This window comes from Asterias amurensis, chromosome 1 (assembly GCF_032118995.1).
Source record: "Asterias amurensis chromosome 1, ASM3211899v1".
NCBI lineage: Eukaryota > Metazoa > Echinodermata > Asteroidea > Forcipulatida > Asteriidae > Asterias > Asterias amurensis.
Window position 1 is genome coordinate 25420532 of NC_092648.1, and position 18737 is coordinate 25439268.

The 18737-nt window shown below is 38.2% G+C and overlaps 2 protein-coding genes across 10 annotated transcripts in view; one reads left to right on the plus strand and one right to left on the minus strand.

Moving 5' to 3' along the window:
- The first annotated feature begins 253 nt into the window (after window positions 1-253).
- LOC139934355 (uncharacterized) lies at window positions 254-10496 on the plus strand. Its single transcript, XM_071928549.1, has 6 exons — window positions 254-360; window positions 1858-2021; window positions 3070-3640; window positions 4008-5038; window positions 5415-5547; window positions 6079-10496. Exons 1-6 carry the CDS (start codon window positions 297-299, stop codon window positions 6378-6380), a joined length of 2265 nt encoding a protein of 754 aa, XP_071784650.1. The 5' UTR covers window positions 254-296; the 3' UTR covers window positions 6381-10496.
- Window positions 10497-12203: 1707 nt separating this feature from the next.
- The window catches only part of LOC139934363 (serine/threonine-protein phosphatase 4 regulatory subunit 4-like), a 61228-nt gene continuing 54694 nt past the window's right edge, over window positions 12204-18737 (minus strand). For all 9 annotated transcript variants that reach the window (XM_071928594.1, XM_071928624.1, XM_071928603.1 and 6 more), the window contains one exon: window positions 12204-18631. In XM_071928594.1, coding sequence (XP_071784695.1) covers window positions 18604-18631 — 28 coding nt within the window. In that variant the 3' untranslated portion in view covers window positions 12204-18603. The remainder of the gene's footprint in view (window positions 18632-18737) is intronic.

An 18737-nucleotide genomic window follows, 5' to 3' on the forward strand; every position in this document is an offset into this window, starting at 1 on the left:
TTCACGCAAAAACCCGAGACATTACCATTTACCTCAGTCGCAAGCAACACAAAAATAAATAAGTAAAATTTATTTAATAAACAAATTATGAACACATTTTTAAACCAAAATGTTTATTTTATTCAAATAAAATGTAAGCAATACGAGTCTAATCACAATAGGCTAACATATGCTTTTGCTGTAATTAATTAATGGTATTTGGACAAGGGAACATCTAGGTATTGGGTAAAAATGACGATCATCACGCAGCAGACGACGCCATAGATGTTTTCGGAAGCAGACGCATTTTTCACACCATGTCTTCTACTCGAAGAAAGCAAAATAAGCCCGTAAAATCTGCCTTTATCAGCGAAAATGAAGGTTTGTTATACTATGAATAGTGTATCAGTTTTAGAGTGCCTCATGTTAATATATCTCAGTTTAAATTGACACGTAACGCAAAAATTGTTGTCAAATAACTTAACAGATCTTTTTTACCCCATTTTGATTTTGTCTTTTGAACCAACGAGAGCGAACGAAAATTATCAAACAAAGTGACCCATTTGCATCTTTACTTTAAATTTACCTTTGTTGACATCTAATGTATCAGTATGCTTTTTGCCTAACATTTTTGGGAATTTGATGATGATCTATTGGTGTAAACACTACGTATATATAATACGTCAACAATAAAATTTCAGGTTGACGATGATTTTGTAATTACCCCAGCCCATGTTGTGTCGGTCTTCAGCTGTTTACTGTGCTCTGCCCGTCCATGACTGTTTTTTGTCATGTTTTGTTAGTGGAAGAAATTTTGTTTGATGATAGCTCTAAAAATTGGGTGGAAGCAAGACTTGATTTTCTCCAATCTATCTTAAGTAGTATCAAGACTTTTTGAAAATACACTAAATAAGAATAAAACTGTCTATCAATCATTTTTGTTTTTATCATTTTATGTGTTTTGTGCAATTGTTTTAATTTGTATGCAATTGTATTGTTTGTGTGTTTTTTAATTTAAGAATTTTTATATCTCATCATCATCCTTCTACTGTGGAGCCGGTGACAACAAGTTTCTTCCAACTACAAGATTCTTTACATAATTATACTGATTTTATTTATGTTAATTGTTTTTTCTGGCATTTTTAATTTTACATGTGAATTGATAATTTTACATGTTTTTGCCGTTTGTTTTTCCGTATTTTGTATTTGTATGGAAATAATCATTTTATCTGGAAAAGACACAGTGTCCTACAGTTTTGTGCAATTTATTCTTTAGTGTTAACTGATAATTTGTTTTAAATGACAGAACCAACCAAGGTATATTTTTAAAGAATTTGTTTAAAAGTTTGTTTAAACCGCTAAGGTTTTTGTGACAGGTTTTGCCATTTTGAAAAAAAAAAATTAAAGAAAATTAAATGACGTGTCATTTTTTTTTCTCTCATTTTTTTCCCCTTTGTATCCTGCTTCCATGCAATATGTTTTACCCTTTCTAAATGATTACCCTTAGAGATACAATACACATTTGCTTGAACACAAGTTTGTGTGCTTTCGACTTAACCAATTGGTGCACGAGTTGCGTGCGTGCGAGTTGATGTGTTTCCAGCAAAAGAACATTAATTTAACATCTATTTCTATAACAAATGTTGAACTTCTTGCTCACTTCATGAACAAGATAAAATTGAAATTGCTGCTGGGCAACAGTATCACCCATAACTGTGCAATGTTCTTGTAACTTTAAAATTAAACTGCAAAATAAACATTTAAAAACATATAAAAAAACAGTTTGCACAGAACAAATGTTTATATTCATACCTTTGGAAATTTGTAGTTTCAATCTATGAAAGATGACTATTTTATTTACTTTTTGTTTCTTTATAGCTGGAAATTCAGGGACAAGGCAATCTGCTACAAAGAGACTTAGGAAAAGAGCGACATCATCCAGAAGCAGAATTAAACAGATTCCTGAGCCGGTAGAACCTCTCAGACGAAGCACAAGACAAAGAAAAAAGAAACAATTCTTCTACCCTACAAAAATTAAAAAGGTTTGTCATCTCATGCCATGCACAATTTTTCAAGAGAGAGTGTTTAAATACACACACAAAATCTGAAAACTAACACATTTTTTGCAAAGTTTTAGTGACTGATAACAACAAACTTTTTATATTTGGGCCTTTACTCAAAATGATTTTAGAAAAAAACTAGTTTTAAAATATAAGATGGAAGAAAAAGATAAACAAAAATTAAACTGGCAAGCGCCAAAACAACAGTTTAGGGATACATCTCAGAATACTATATATTGATAAATATTGTTCCAGGTTCAGAATTAGCATATAAGACCCCTTGCACCACCCCCCCCCCCCCCCCTTACCCCTCAAACAGCGCCCTCACTGAGGTCAAAGGAGGATTAGTCATTGGTTAAGAGTTTTGCTTGGCAATTAGGCTTTCTATTGTTTGAACTTTGTGATGTTCGCCTTTGTAAGGTAATATTTAACAGTAGCAGGGTTGAGACAGCCGTCTTCATTTTTGCAAAATGTTTCTGTGTTAATTGATGTTATTTTGTTAAATACCTGAAATGAGTGGCTGATAAACCAAGGGTTAGGACTAGCTAAGATCTATTAAACACTAACCTAGTCCTAAGTTAGGACAAGTAACCCGTCCTAACTTGAGATAAGACTAGTCTGAACTCTTTGTGAAATCTACCCCTGATACATTCAAATTAACATTGTGAATTTAAAATAAAAAATTAGAGTTCCAAATAGGCATACAGTTGGTAGTTGCTAGCTTGGATTGGTTCTGAACTAACAGTATATCTATGAACTTTTCTACCAATTGCTGAAACAATCTGCAAGTGCTAATCCTGCACTCACCCACTCAGTCGACCCAAGTTGTCGCATTGCCGCATGTTTGAGTCGGGCTCCATGCCTGATGCGCCACACAACTCAATCCTGCATACAACTGATAAGCTCATCCTTGTTGTTAACTCCTGCATCCTCGTTCAGGGTCTTGAGCATGGTCGTGGTGGGTCTTCCGGGACCGCGCCTGCCATTGTAACTCTTGTTATTAATCTCTCTTGCTATCTTAATTTTTCAGAGAAAGAGTTCGCCATCATCAGCCGAACCTCCAGTTGCTGATAAGGATGAAGAGAGTTTACCCTCTTCAGATTCAATCGAGGTCTCTGATGTGGAGCCATCCAGCGGACTGGCTCTCTTGGCTGAGGTTTCAAACGCCGACCAGGCTCTACTTACCACCAAGGCCAAACCAAGCACCCCTGTTAAAAAGACTGCAACGAGAACCAAAAAAGACAACATGGCGGGTGAATCAGCAGCAGCAAGACGCAAACGAGAGCAACCACCTAAATACAAGGGATTGTCCGTGGGGAAGAAGGCTCTGCAGAAGAGACGCAAGATGGTATTGGACGTGGACATGCTGCGTAAGCTCTCCATCGCAAAGCTCATCAGTAAGTTCTCCGTCTACTCCTACATGAAGGTACCCAAAGATGCCTTCACCACTACCATCCGGCACTCCTATAGCTGTACAATGCTTCCAGGCATATGCAATGAAAAGTTCTGCGGTCTGTTGGTCGATACCAAAAACCAGATTAAGCGCCATCTGCTACGCCATATTGGTGAGCTGTTGACCATGACCACACAGAATAGTCAGAGTAAGTATTCAGAGGAACTTTTGTATTATTATTCTATTATCTTGTCTTTTGGAGGCTTGATAGCAACTTTAGTACAAGTCAGTGTGTTTACACACAATGTTTGAAAATGTAAGCGTAATTCACAGGTTAGCAAGAAAATTAGGCTGCCAGCCAGCGCGTTCACCATGGATTTACATTGCTACATCGTTAATTTTCATATAGTGAGCACTAGGAGGTTGGCATGCCTTTTCTATTGCGTTGGGATTTAGAAACTCGCATAAATTCAGCAGTTATGCTCTACGAAATTGGGCGCAGGTCAGATACAAAACTGTGTACTTGCACTGTCTTGAAAATTAAATTAAGTAACCATTTTATTTTTATCGTAAAGATTTTACTCTAGACTCAAAGACTACGGCAGAAGAGCCAGATAGTGACACGTCTGATGTAGAAGATGCCTCACCAAGCAAAGCTACTGATCAGAACACAGTCACATACGCCATTCCATCAGGTACCAGACATGTCACAGTCAACCTCCCCAAGTCTATGGACATCAAAGAGTCCAGCTACACTGTCATTCGCTCCTCCACCGGCGTGAACGAGGTCCTGCTTCTTCCAAAGGGACACCTGGTCACACTGTCCAGCATGGTCGAAGAGCCCAAATCAAATCAGCTTGCCAAAGTCAGCTTCCCGCCTCCATGGGGAGCCAGGAAGTCACCTGTTAAGCAGGAGAAGGACTTGACAAGAGTTGAGATCTTGGAGGAGTATCTTGATAGTGATGGGGATGAGGGGGATGAAGAAGATGATGATGATGATGCTGATGATGATGATTTCAACGATGAGAACAAAGATGACAATACCGATGAAGACAGGCTGGTTGAGAACTTCCTGAAAGAGGAGGACAAGGATGAGAAGTACAGCCAACGCAAGGTGCTCTGCAATACCACACAGTTCATGGAGACAGTCGTAGAAACTAATGTTCTGGCACCAGAATCACAGACTGTGGAATGTGATATCGAGATTAGGACCAAACGAAAAAAGTACACCAAGAAGTATGATCTACCTCGAGAGGTTGGCAAGTGCCAAAAGACATTTGAGAAAAGTGACCCAAAGTTTGTATCCTTTAAGAGCATCGAGGCCATAGAGCCGCCGTATTCCGATCACAACTATGCATTTAACTTATATGAGACACTGGAAGACAGGGACAGAGTGGACGTTCCTCATTGCGACGCCGATGGTCAGCCGGTATCAGAGCCAGAGTTATCAACGGATGAGCTGTCGTATTTACACCAACGGCGTCCACGGGGTTTAACTTCAAAGGCCAGAAAGCCTCGCAAGGCTAGAACTCAGATCCCCAAGGTGAAAAATAAGATCAAGAAAGTCGAACCTAAGCCAACCACAGAAGAAGAGAAACGAAACAAGGTAAGGGCAGAGATATGTCAGTTGAAAGACGTTCAAGAAGTGTTCCTCTGGATAGCTAATGTTATTCCAGCTATCGGGCAATCCCAGTGGTCTGTTGATAAGACATCTGCTCTAGAATGGCAAAGATTTTGGTTTTGAATCCTACCCATGCAATATGCATGTGAATCTTGTTCACAGGACTCAGGGGAAAGTACTGAGTATACAGTGCTTTCACACATCAGTGTAAGGGTAAAGACAGATAAAAATTTGATTCCTTTTATACTTTTTCCAGTATTATCGATCATTTCTTTTTCTCAAAGTTAGTTTTTACTGATGAACTCCTTTTTTTGTAGTAGTTCTTCAACTGTCTTCTTTCATTCTTCTTTCTGTTTTTTAGAAGAAAGCCTTAGAATTACTGAGTGTACTAGGCAAGAAGGCTAGGAATAGGAAAGGACCATTCTCATGTGAAATCTGTGGTAAGAAAGTAACGGCCGCCGGGACTCTCCGAGCACACTACAGGAGCCACGCAGGTAAGATAGCACCTCAGATTTAAGGGCCATAGTTTGATGAATATTCTAAGCAAAAATTTTCCACTACTTGGTGAAAAGCACTGTCAGCTGTTCATAGTATAAACTATTTTGAGAAAGGATTCTCCTTTGAAGTAATATGTTTTGGATACCCAATTATATTTTAATCTGAGAAACGATTCTTCCATGAATCATTTCTCAGAATTCTGAGGGTTGGTGTTCTATTGGAATGCTGCGGCCAGAGCTCACGTTGGAACCCTATGGGTGTCGTGGTCCAGCAATTAAGATGGTCAAAGCTTGTTAACACTACACAACATGCATGGTGCAGGTTATATTTGAGAAAAAAATGATAACAAGTAGTGTAGAGTCACCCTAAATGAAATAAAGGTATTATTTGACAGTATAAATTTATGATTACATGCACCTTTGAAAGTTAGATAAGACGTGTCTTATCCACAGAAAACTATGGTACAGTGCTTTTTCTTTTGAAATACTTTTGTAACCCCCGTTTATTTCTTCAATTCTACCCATCAGGAATCAAACCATTCGAGTGTAACAAGTGTTCAGCCACATTTACTCGTCTGCACAGTCTTAAATACCATCTGATGATACACAACGAGCAGACCCGCTTCATGTGTGATCACTGCGGCAGGGAATTCCGTCACTCCAGTCACTTCAGGGAGCATCTGAGACGTCATACGGGCGAGGAGCCCTTCGGCTGTACGGACTGCCCTCTACGCTTTAAGACTAGAAACACGTATAAGAGACACCTCAAGGCCAAACATCAGAAGAAGCTTACTGCAAAAGGGATCTCATTAATAGTTAAGAAAGAGTAAGCAAGGCGATGCCTTGGTTTAGGAAATGAAACTAAGAGGAAATGAAACTAAGAAAAAATTGAGAAAGCGGCTATCTAATAGATATTGAATTTGCATCAGGGATAAAGAATATTTATTTGGTTTTACCCTTACACTTATGTCTGTTGGCACTGTGTACTCAGTACTTTTCAGAGTTCTGTGAAAGAAATTACATGTAGTTGGTAAGACACCACTCTAGAATTGCAAAGGTCAAAGGTTCGAATCCCACCGGAGTGGTGCTAAAACACATCGATGTAAGGGTAAAACCAAATTAAAGCGAGCATTGGACAAAAAGTTCTGTGGTCAAAAAATCATTGAAAATCTTAATCAGAACACAACCAGTGAGACCTCACAGACTGTATAGAGAGGGAATATGATGTTATAGACCGTGTAAGTCTCACGCAAAATGGACCATTTCTTAGACCATTTCAGAAAGATGGTCCTTTCTTAGGACTAGTCCTAGGACTCTTTATGCGTAATCAAACACCGACAACCGATTGAACTCAAATTTTCTCAGGTTTGTTATTTTATGCATATATTGAGATGCACTGTCTTTGACAATAACCAATAGCGTCCAAAACCAGTCTCAACTCTTTGTGAAATCCGCCCCAGGTCTTAATGTTGGAAGACGCATGAGACTTACACAGTCTATTGTATCTTTTTTTATACTGTTGTTGGTGGATACCACTCTTCTTGTGAAGGTGGTCTTCATCCAATTTATGGGTTATAACTAAAGAGCTTCCATATTTAAAACAAAATGTATTTATAATACCTCGACACCCAATATTAATACCGTGCTTTATCCAGCTATTCATTCTTTCAGTGCCTAGGTCATACATGTATGGTCTATGTTATGTATTGTGAATGAGCCATTATCATACATATCAAAATCTTTCATGTTTTCAAAAGTGTTGATCAATCGTACAACAACCCATAATAATATATACATGCTATCACGAGAGGGCATTATCACTCAAGAAATGCCATTGACTTTGGTATGTACCATGGCAACACAAATCAGCAAGATAAATTTTGTTTGGTGAGAAATACTTTTTTTTACAATTCCTCCTATTTCTACAGATTTTTCAAAAAAAAACCTCTAGGCATTTTAAGTTCAAAACGCCGAAAGAAACCGAGCACTGAAAGAGTTTACTTTACCAATGAAAGAGTTAACTTTACCAATGATGAGCCTTTTATCTCTGTGTCTGTTAGGGTTAAAAGGTGCTACAATATAGTTTACAGCCAAACATGCCAACAAAAAACTGAGACAAACCCTACCTCCTAGCAATAGGTATAGGCCTACTAGGTTCTTTAAAATGCATTACACAATTCCTAGAACTCAGAAAGCTTGTTTAATTGATCAAAACATTTAACCTCTACAATCCATGTAAATCAGTCTACATGGTGTTACCACAAACCTTCAGAAAGATTGTGTACAAAATAGAATTTTTATGATTCATGTATTAGGCAATCTCCTGTAGAATTCATTTCGTCTTTTGCACCTGAAATCCAACCGCTGTTAGCAAATTGAAATTTTGGGTAATTTCATAATTTACAATGTACATACTATTTATAGTAGCGTCAACTTAAATATACGTAAATTCCTGAAATTATTTATATTTTAATGAAGCTTTTTTTAAACAAATGAGAATAAAAAATAAAAAAATTGGCTAATTCGAAATGTAATTAATCTTCTAAATATAACAACATACTAACCCATTGACTTGTAAGATTAATGGTCCAAATTTAATGTACAAAAAAAACATTATTGCTCACTAAAAATTAATTGCTAAGAAGAAATCAACAGAGAACAAGTTACAAGCAACATGTGTTGTTTAAGCTGGTAACCTTTTTCTTTTAGGCAAGTTTTTTTCTGTGCTTAGCAATTTTTTGAGCTGTACAGATTCAGAAGTTTGGACCCTGCAGCTCACAAACTGTAGGGCCAGTTATTTTCAACGATTGGGAACAGACAATTGGGAAATTTGTAAAGGGAGAGAAAATAAGATCCTCGTCAACTTACTTTCTTCATCCAACAATAAACAAAGTTGCTGCTCTTACTTAAATGGTTAATTGTACATTTGTACTTCTGATTCTTGCTGTAACATTTGAAGGGATTTTAAGAATACACTTGCGGGTGCAACCATGAAATAATTCTTTTTTGAGTGAGTGTTAAAGACACTGGACAGTATTGGTAATTGTCAGAGACCAGTCTTCTCATTTGGTGTATCTCAACATATGCATAAAAAAACAACCTGTAAAAATTTGAGCTCAATTGCTCGTTGAAGTTGCGAGATAATAATGAAAGAAAAAACACCCTTGTCACACAAAGTTGTGTGCTTTCCGATGCTTGATTTTGAGACCTCAAAATCTAATTTTGAGGTCTCGAAATCAAATTCCTGGAAAATTACTTCTTTCTCGAAGACTACGTCACTTCAGAGTAGGCCGTTTCTCACAATGTTTTATACTATCAACCTCTCCCCATTACTCGTTACCAAGTAATGTTTTATGCTAAAAATTATTTTGAGTAATAACCAATAGTGTCCACTGCCTTTAAGAGCCAGTTGGGGTTGGTCTTGATATCAAACAGTATGCTCGTCATCAGGAGTGTATACTGTTCGAAACGTCAAGACCAAACTGGCTCTTCAGAGTCAACACTCCCTCATCCAGAATTATTACATGGCTGTACCCACAAGTGTACTATTATCTTCAGTTTAGGCTAAACCTTCACACCATGCAAAGCTTCAAACATCACTTGCAGGGACGTTGCTCCTCAAGCAGGGGTTAAATGTGTTGAATTGTAAATGTAAATATAAACATGCGTATTAAAACTTGTAAATTTGTACATTTTCTGAGCTATTATCCAGCTAGAATGCATACTTTATATGTTATCCAGTGTCTTCATATTTTGTCACAATTTGCTTCATAGTTCATGTGGATAAAAAGTTTGTGAGGAGAAAGATATATTTGTACAAGTTGCAGAGGCATTTCTATGTTAGCTCAAGATTGCACATTACACGTGCGTTCAATTAGCTTTTCTTGTTTTACCCCAATGTACCTGACATGCTCAAATCGTACGCCATTTTCCTTTAGCATTCACGCCAATGCATCTTGGGAGTCGAACGGAAAAACTGTCAATGTGTGCATTACATCCAAAACTTTTAGTGGATTCACGAAAAGACCGTAAACAAAGTATTCTCATGAATTTTTGAATAAAAAGATGGTAGAAGTTTTCAGGGTGAATTACAAACAAAATGGTTGCAATTGGAAAGTTTTTGGTTTTGACGCCATGCACCTAATTAGTCGGCCCCAAGTAACCAGCTCCACAAGCAACTTACAATGTACTTTGGTCTGACCCCAGTGAGCCACAACAATGTAAAAACTGCTGGCCCAGGGAAGCTAATCAGCACACTCTAAACATCATTGTGTCAATCTTCATTCAGTCCAGAATGTGTAAAGTCATTGGTTCAAGTCCCAACCAAGGGGCCTTTAGATTCATCCATAGGAAAGCACAAACTAATGATAATTCCACTTGACATCACAAAGTGTAAAGACAGCTATTTTTACAGGCAGTGATAACTAAGAGTTTGACTGCAAACCTATGTGCTATATACTGAGGTAGCTCCACACAAGAGTTTTTCAAATTCCTTGCATGTTTGATCGGTAAGCCAGAAAGAAAATGGACACAGCCAGAAGCCAAAACCCAATTTGAACATTGCTGGCCCTTTCTGGTGTGGGGCAAAAAGCTAAAATCTCTTTATCTCTAATGCAAGTTTTACATCATTACACCTTTTACCTTAGAAGTATGTACAAAATTGTATAGGAAAAAGTCAACAGTCAGAGAAGGTCATTTCAAAATATGATACTTCATGTAAATGGATATGTAATTAAGATTATTCATTGTTGTACATAAAGTTTGTACGTTCAACACTACTTTTATCTTGTTACTTAAAATGGCCGACTTAAAAAGTATTTATCTATTAAAGTTAGTGTCGGTTGTTCCATGAACTCCACCACCTCCCCCCCTCCCAGTATTTTAAAAGAACAATTACTATGTTTGGATTTATTTATTAAAACCTTCACAGAATATTGGCAATCCAATTCTGTTTGACTTGATGATTATTTGTAAAAGATTATTCTTTGCTGAAGAGTAGAGCCCTTTCCCCCCTTTTTTTACACATTTCTTTTCTTTAGAGGCAAAATCTGTACTCTTGCTTTCTGTGCATGCTATCATCTTCAAAGAATAACGGCCTATTACAAAAAACACTTGTAATTTCACCAGTGTTGATGCAGATTGTGGAACATGAGGTGATAAGAAATTAATTTGGATTGAAGTAATGCTAAACCTTCCTGTGCATTCATAACTTTGTTTCGATCCAGCTTGTGTTTAAAATATTAATATAATAATAACAATATATCAAAGTCTTATATAGCGCCTGTATCTACCAAACAAGGTACTCAAGGCGCTGAGTATATACAAACTTTCAGAAAGATAGGTTATTGCAGTGATGAATTTTGAGACCCAATATTAGTTAGCACCTTATAAGGGTTTACAAGGTGCTACGGTGCATACAGCAGCCACAACCAGGAACACCGGGGCGAACCCCTTCTCTTTTCGATAAGTGAACTGGGTTCTTTTACATTCATTACACAACACATGGGACCAACGGCTTAACGTCCTATCCGAAGGACAAAGCAATGGTTAAGTGTCTTGGTTAAGGACACAAGTGTCACGACTTGGGATTCGAACCCACACTCTGCTGATCACCAGAGTTTGAATTCGGTGCTCTTCACCCCTCGGCCCCGACACTTCCACTTAAGCATTTCAGAGGACTGAAAATCATGATACACAAGTTAGTTCTTGTACAAGTACAATGTGATGAGTTTAGCTCAACATTTTGTTCATTTCGGGATTGGAAATTTCATGGCAAGTCAGAACCAAATATCTTTGAAGACATTATTCATCAATATTTATGGCTGCAAACAAACAAGCCACCTGAAACATGATACAGCAGTGACACCAGATTGACCCAGCCTCTCCACTTGTAACTGGATCGGAGGGATATTTCCAACTTCAAAACAAAACCAAGACTACAATCAAATTGTTCATGCCACATCAAGATGTGTTCTCAGAACCTCCCTCCATTCCGGTTGAAAACTATTTAAAGGCATTGAAACGAAAATTATTTGTTTTAGGGGAAATTAGTCTGTGGACGATACCTAGTTGATTTGGTTCAAAGGCTTTTCTTCAAAAACATCCAAGGAAAAGTGTTTATGTTCTTCCTCTCCCACCTGCCCTTTAAACATATTTGCATTTCACCTTTCAGCACTAGAAGTTGTCTGTATCAGACAATCAATGTTACAGACCCCCTTGCATAATAGCATCACAAGCTAAAATAGCGCCCTCAATAGGGTCAAATGAAGACCCCTAATTGGCTGATAGGTATGCATGGCAGATACGCATGCGCAGGTCTTTAATATCTTATCTCAGCAAAGCACTAGCAGGATCTATTGGATACTGGTCTAATTTTTTATCAAGAATTACCATCGTCAAAACTTATTATATTTTAGGGCTGAAACACCATTTACAGTCCATACGGATGTAGGCTTTGGTATCATCAGTCCGAAGCCTGGCTGGTAGAGCAGAAAGCACTACCTCCCCGATTTTACGTAGCAAGTGTCACGACCGGGATTCGAACCTACACTCTGCTGATCAAACACCAGAGCTTGAATCCAGTGCTCTTAACCGCTCGGCCATGACACACCACGACACGCTGAGACAAATAAAGAACTCGTAAGACAAAACGGTCATGGTTTGGTGGTTAGCTTTGATTTTTAATGAGGCCTTTGCTCTCTGCCAATATTTACAAATGTGAAAAAAATGTAAGCAACATGTGAATTAAATAATCAACTATTTCAACTAGTCATGTGCACTTTTGTATGAAAAGAGTTGCATTTTCCTTTTGGTAGTGAATACGATGTTGGTGGGGATTTGATTTATACAAAGGGAAATTTGTGAACAAGTTTTTGAATGAATTAATCTCTTGGCTGCACATGTAGTTGTACCTTTTGTACAGATACCATACAAATCTAATACCTCTACAGGGTGGTGCAAAAAGATGCCAACCCGTATTTGACAGGAATTTTAACATACTTCCAGAACCGATTTGAATTGGTTTTTATAAATAATGTAGTGAAATATATCTCTCCAATCACACATGGTGAAAACAATTGTTGAAAAAAAAACACCGAAAGAATAAAGTTGTCCATATAAATTTGACGTTTTCTAGTTCACTCCAAAACACAATTTAGTTACTTAGAGGAAACATTCGTATGAAAAAATGGAAAGGCAAAAACTTCCCACAGTATAATTTAACTTATGCTTTTAATGCAGAAAGAGAAAAAGTAACAATCATATTTTGAAGTGTGGCGTTTTTTGCTTCAGAGCTCAGTCAAACAGATTGGATAAATTAAAGCCATTTGTGGACAAACATGAAACTTAAAAAAACAATAATTTTTGGAAGTGTGGCGTTTTTTGTTACCAAGCTTCAGAGCAAAAATGAAACTTTAAAAAAAATTACCTTAAAGCAGATCTGCTTAAAGGTGAAATATGAATTTGCAACCATTTTTTCTGTCCCTTATGCTGAAGATAAATGTTCAAATACTGTTTAAAAATTGAATTTTTAAAAATTTGCTCAACAAGTAAGTTAAAATTGCCATCAAATATGGGTTTCCTTCTTTTTGCAGACCACCCTGTACACTGTCACACTGTACACCACTATGATACAATAAAGCCTTGCAGTCAAGACAACAATAAAAAAAAATGCAACATCAAAAAATAAAAGTGTTATTTACAAATGAAATGCGTCTGTAACAACCAAAGTAATACATCAATATGGTACAATAAATACTCCACTACAGGCTGCCTATACAACTTAAATTATTCGTCTTTTTAAACTTTTTTTTTCTTATACTGAACAAAATGGAATTACACGAAGTGGACTGACATGACTTGAATTAACGACAACTAAGCTACAATTGAGAGAAAGTAATCAGAGTCCAGTTTCATGGCTCTGCTTACCGGCGGATTCTGCGCTTAGGATTACCATTCTTCGCTAACTGTGCAAGCGCAAAAATTCTGCACTAGCAATGTAAGCAAAGAATGCCTAGTAATGTGGAGTACGCAGATGCACAAGCAAAACTTCCTTCATAACAAGTGAAATACGCTTGACAAAAAAACACCAAATTCCCTGCTTCCGTTAGCGACAATTCTTTGCTCACAAATTTCTGCGCTAGCTGTGTAAGCAAAGAATGCCTAGTAATGCGGAGTAGGCAGGGGCACAAGCAAAACTTCCCTGCTAACAAGTGAAATACGCATGACGTAAACGCCAAAATCCCTGCTTCCATAAACACCGATTCTTAGCTTCTGGTAAGCAAAGCCATGAAATTGGGCCCAGAACTGAGCATTCATAGAAGAGAATCCCAAATCCTGGGATTCAAAATTTAAATGGAAAATGGCCTTGCCCTCTCAAAGATGAAACTCCAGGCCCGATATTCTGTACCAAAAGTTGAATCAACTTATAAACTTCAGAGACTGCCCGTTGCAGTCACTGAACATCTCATCAGAAAAATCAAAGAAATCAAAACAAAGACCTTCATGGCTTCAGCATAAGAATAAATACAAACAATACCAGAATTTGGAACAATAGGTGGCAGCAGACACACCAAGGGCAATTTCATTGAGCATGCACACAATTATGAGACTAATAGATTTACACAATAAGTCTGCCACCATCTATCGACCCTAAATGTCTCCCACTGGAATACAATTTTGTGGTTCAAAATTAAGACAACACCCTGAGCAACAGTCGTAGCCATTGTCACCATCTTACCCCTTCTTTTTTAGGCAACCAACCTATAGACGATGTGACCTCTGACGTCACACGAACACCATAACATGATTCGCGCGCATACCGCTGGGCAAAACCTTTGTGTTTTGGCAGCCAGCTAAAAAGTGTATGCAATCTTACTGTGACTGCGCAACTCAGTGCCCTGCGAAACATGACGTATAGAGTGCTTTGTCAACAGAGGGCGGTTTAAATGTAAACATAGGTCACATCGTCTATAAGTCCAACGAGGTTGATATTTTGATTAAATTCATGAAAGTTGCATACCCCCTACTAGCCCCCACCCCCTCTTCCAATCACTACCCTCTAAGCAAACCATGCATCTGTTGTTGTATTATTCCATCATGCTCACAAGTAAAGACTGTGGGCTTAATTTCATCGAGCTGCTCAAACACAAAATGTTGCTAAGCACAACAAAATCATGCTTACCGGAATAAAGGTAACTGGAATCAAAAACACCATTTTACATGTAGCAAAACAATTTTAAGCAATTTCTTCTGCTTAAGCAGCTCTATGAAATTGGCCCAGCCATGGTCAGACATTTAGATAAAGAAACATAATCTACATATATTGCCGGTTTAACTCCACACAGCGAGGAACCGATTTCACAAAGAGCTACAGATTTGTCTAAGGATGTGGATCAAATCTGAATTGCTAAGTAAAGTGTGACATCACAAAAACCAGTCACTAACTTGCATCACACTTTGCTTCAAAGCAATCAAGATTGTTACACAGTTATGATCAATAGACCTTTGGTGCAGCCATCTTAAATTTCCCCCATTGATATCAATGTAACCAAACCGAGGCTGGAAAAAAAACAAAATAGTCCGGTTCCTATTTGCAAAATGATTATTAGCATTGCTATTTGACGAGAGGAACATGACCAAGACGGAGGCAGCATGATAAAGGTCTATTGTAGCTCTTTGTGATTTCAACCCCTGTACTTTGTCTGCAAGTCTTACCCAGGGTCTACAAAGGTCTCCCATTGTTCCTTTGCAGAAAAGTTAGCATTAAGAATCCTTCTTATAGACCCCCTGCATTTGCCACCATCTTTGATGAAATGTGCACTCATGAAAGGCAACCGTTGGCCGAGGACGTGCACAGTGCGTGCGTGCACTTTTCCATTGTTTTACACGAAAGATGGTGGTCAATAACCTCATGTGCAATCCATCTAAGACCGATCCCTTAGGCTCCGCCCACGGCGAAAGAGTGAGCAAGAACACGTGCGCCTCTCCAATGCCATTCTGCACAACTCTGTCGCGGGCGCAAGGCATTTTCGCATGCACGTCGGACATTATTTTGGTGGTGCAATGGGTTGTGACTGGTCAATACACAATGGGGCGGAGCTTAAAGGATCAGTCTATTCATGAAGATCAAAGACTCTGCACTTTTCTAAAATACAATACTACAGGTTTAGACACGCTATACATGCATCTGTCTCCCTTTGGTAACTGCTTTTAAACTCTTTCAAGAAAATATAACAACTGTAGAGAATTTTCCTGAAATCAGAAAAAATCAATCACACTGTTAAAAGAAAGTACCGGCCCTTTAAAATAAAACTCATCTGACTGCTCATTCGGCAAACAGACAAACTATTGCACAGATTAATTCAACACCACCTCTCTCTGTTTCTCTCTTTGCAGGAATACTAAGAATTCCAAAAGTCAGACACAATTATAATCTGTATCAAGGTGCTATTTCCAATAAGTAAAGACTTTATATAATCATGGAGGACATGAGGCACTAGTATGGGTTTTAAAAAAAAAGTGGAGAGTTGACAAACGTAGTCCCACATACCTTATAGGAAAATACTGTGAGCATCACTGAGTGAAGGGCCTGCATGCTGTATATGAAGCCACTATTATTATTGTTTATTTGAAACCATTCAACTAAAAGGGTTGCGTAGGGTGGCACAACTGTGCCTAGAGCTAACTGTGTACATTTGTGTATTGTGTAGTTGTATCACTTCATGATATATCAGACCATCCTTTCTCTATGATCAGACTGACATGGTTTAAAACCACAGTGGATAATATTGAATGGTCAGACAGTAGGAGGGTTAAAGGCAATGGACAATATTGGTAATTACTCAAAATAACTTACTCGGTAACGTGTAATTGAGAGCTGTTGATAGCATAAAACTTTGTGAGAAACGGCTCCCTCTGAAGTAACATAAGTTTTGAGAAAGAAGTAATTTTCCACGAATTTGATTCCGAGACCTCAGAATTAGATTGTTAGGTCTCGAAATCAAGCATCAGAAAGCGCACAACTTTGTGTGACAAGGGTGTTTTTCCTTTCATTGTTATCTTTCGTTGAGATACACAAAGTGAAAAGACTGGACTTTGACAATTACCAATAGTGTCTAGTGTCTTTAAGCAGATACATATTGCTAAACAAAGTTCTGCTAAGTAGAATATATGAAGGGAACCAGGCATCAACAGCACAATTTACATGGTGTTTTAACTGGTAATCCTTCTTTGTAAGCAAATGTTGATGGTGCTTCAATTACTTTGTGTGTTTAAAGCAGCTATATGTATATGACACTGGGCCGAGGTTATTTTTTTAATTGTTGTTTCTTATTACAAAATCCTAATATACTCTGTCATATTCATCATTAAATTCTAGGCACATGCTTCGAGGTCAGTATAGTTAGATCAAGGTTTCGACTTTGCCTTTCAGAAGAAACTGTATAAAGTTAACTATGCTGTTGGCACTTCAAAATTATTGAAATTTTATTTTCCTTCTTCGACTTTTTAAAAAGGGCACTTCAGAATTATTAAAATTGTATTTTCCTGCTTTGAATTTCTAAAAAGGGCACTTTGTGTTTTTGGACTACAAAGAACAGTTAACACAATTATTGATTTCATACATGTATAATATAATTATCCTCTATAAGGCACAGTTACTGAATCAAAATATTTCAATCTCTAAGATGTCTCGTTTAAAAAGACATCACTTATCGAATCTACCTGCAAACATTTCAACTTGATATGCAGAATCAGGAATGTAGAAGGTGTTGTCTTCTCCGTCGCTCTTAAAAACAGTTTTTTTCTGAAAATTTATCCTTGGCTCAGTCAAATATAAAGACACTTGGAATCTTTGGAACCTAGACTGGCCATTGGAAATGAAGGCGTTGCAAATCACATCAAGTGTCCAGTCTTGAGTTTTTAAGATGAGCCTGTAATCTCCTCATCCCCCTTGAAGATTTCACGACAAGCTTCTCAATAGATGAATACGTTGCTCCATGCCTGAAAGCTCACAGTCAATATATCCGGCTACTGCCCTAGCTGCATTCATTAATGCCCTCATCATACTATAGACCTCGCAGTCTTTAGTTTCAGGCACTGGTCAGTAATAATCCCATTGGTAGTACACATAAGCACTGAAGGTACAAGCAAGACTGGTTTAATCCTTTTGCGTTGGTACAATATAGAATGAGAAAATTGGAAATGAGACTTGAGGAAGTCTCAATACTTTCAAGAATTTCTAACTACACATTGATTCTTGTGTTAACTAGGCCTCAAGTAAGTAGATCTTGCATCTATCAGTTTAGCAATTAAGTTCTGCAGGGCCAAGCTCTGCAGGACCAAGCTCTGCAGGGCCAAGATCTGCAGGGCCAAGATCTGCAGGCCAAGCTCTGCAGGGCCAAGCTCTGCAGGGAGCTAGGCCCTGCCCAGCTCTGCAGGGCCAAGTTCTGCAGGGCCAAGCTCTGCAAACCTCTTCAGGCCATGCCAAAAATGGCAAGCTCTGCATAGCAATCTACTGAGTAGGACAAGCTTAGCAGGGCAAGCTCTACACGGCAGGCTCCGATCTCCAGATTGTTTGTGATCCATCTTGTCAAATAGCATCTCGAGTCCACAGGAATCTGTCTTTTGATAGTTTGCCCTGATACAGGGAAAGTACTGTACAGGATAGTTTGTAGTACGAGAGACTGGACACAAAGCTGAATAATCGGGGTCCGAGGGAACCACCACATTCCCCGCTCTCGTCCCAAAATTCTAACCACACCTGCACGAACATGTCTGTGTCTTGTACTCCGCTTTCAGCATCAGGCTTTAATTCAGCGATCGCTGAAGCTGTAACATAACTCACTGCGGAATCTGTTAATGTTGCACGGTTTAGACACGGAGTCATGGCATCCAACCTCATGAACTCTGCCCTTTGACCTTGTTCTCACTCCGACCCGCCCCCATCTCTTCAGCCAATACTCTGGATTGACCATGTCAAACCCTTTCACTGCTCTAAACTTGGCAAGGGTAAAGAACTAAACACAGAACTATAACTACAGGACCAGGCTTTCCTCACGACTTGCTGACTGTCGTCTTCTTTCTGCAAATGTCATAAGCAAAAAAAGAAAAAGGGCTTGCTAAAGTAAAACTACTAGCTTGTACTAATATATATTTGGATCGCAATATCGCAATGCTTGTATCTACTT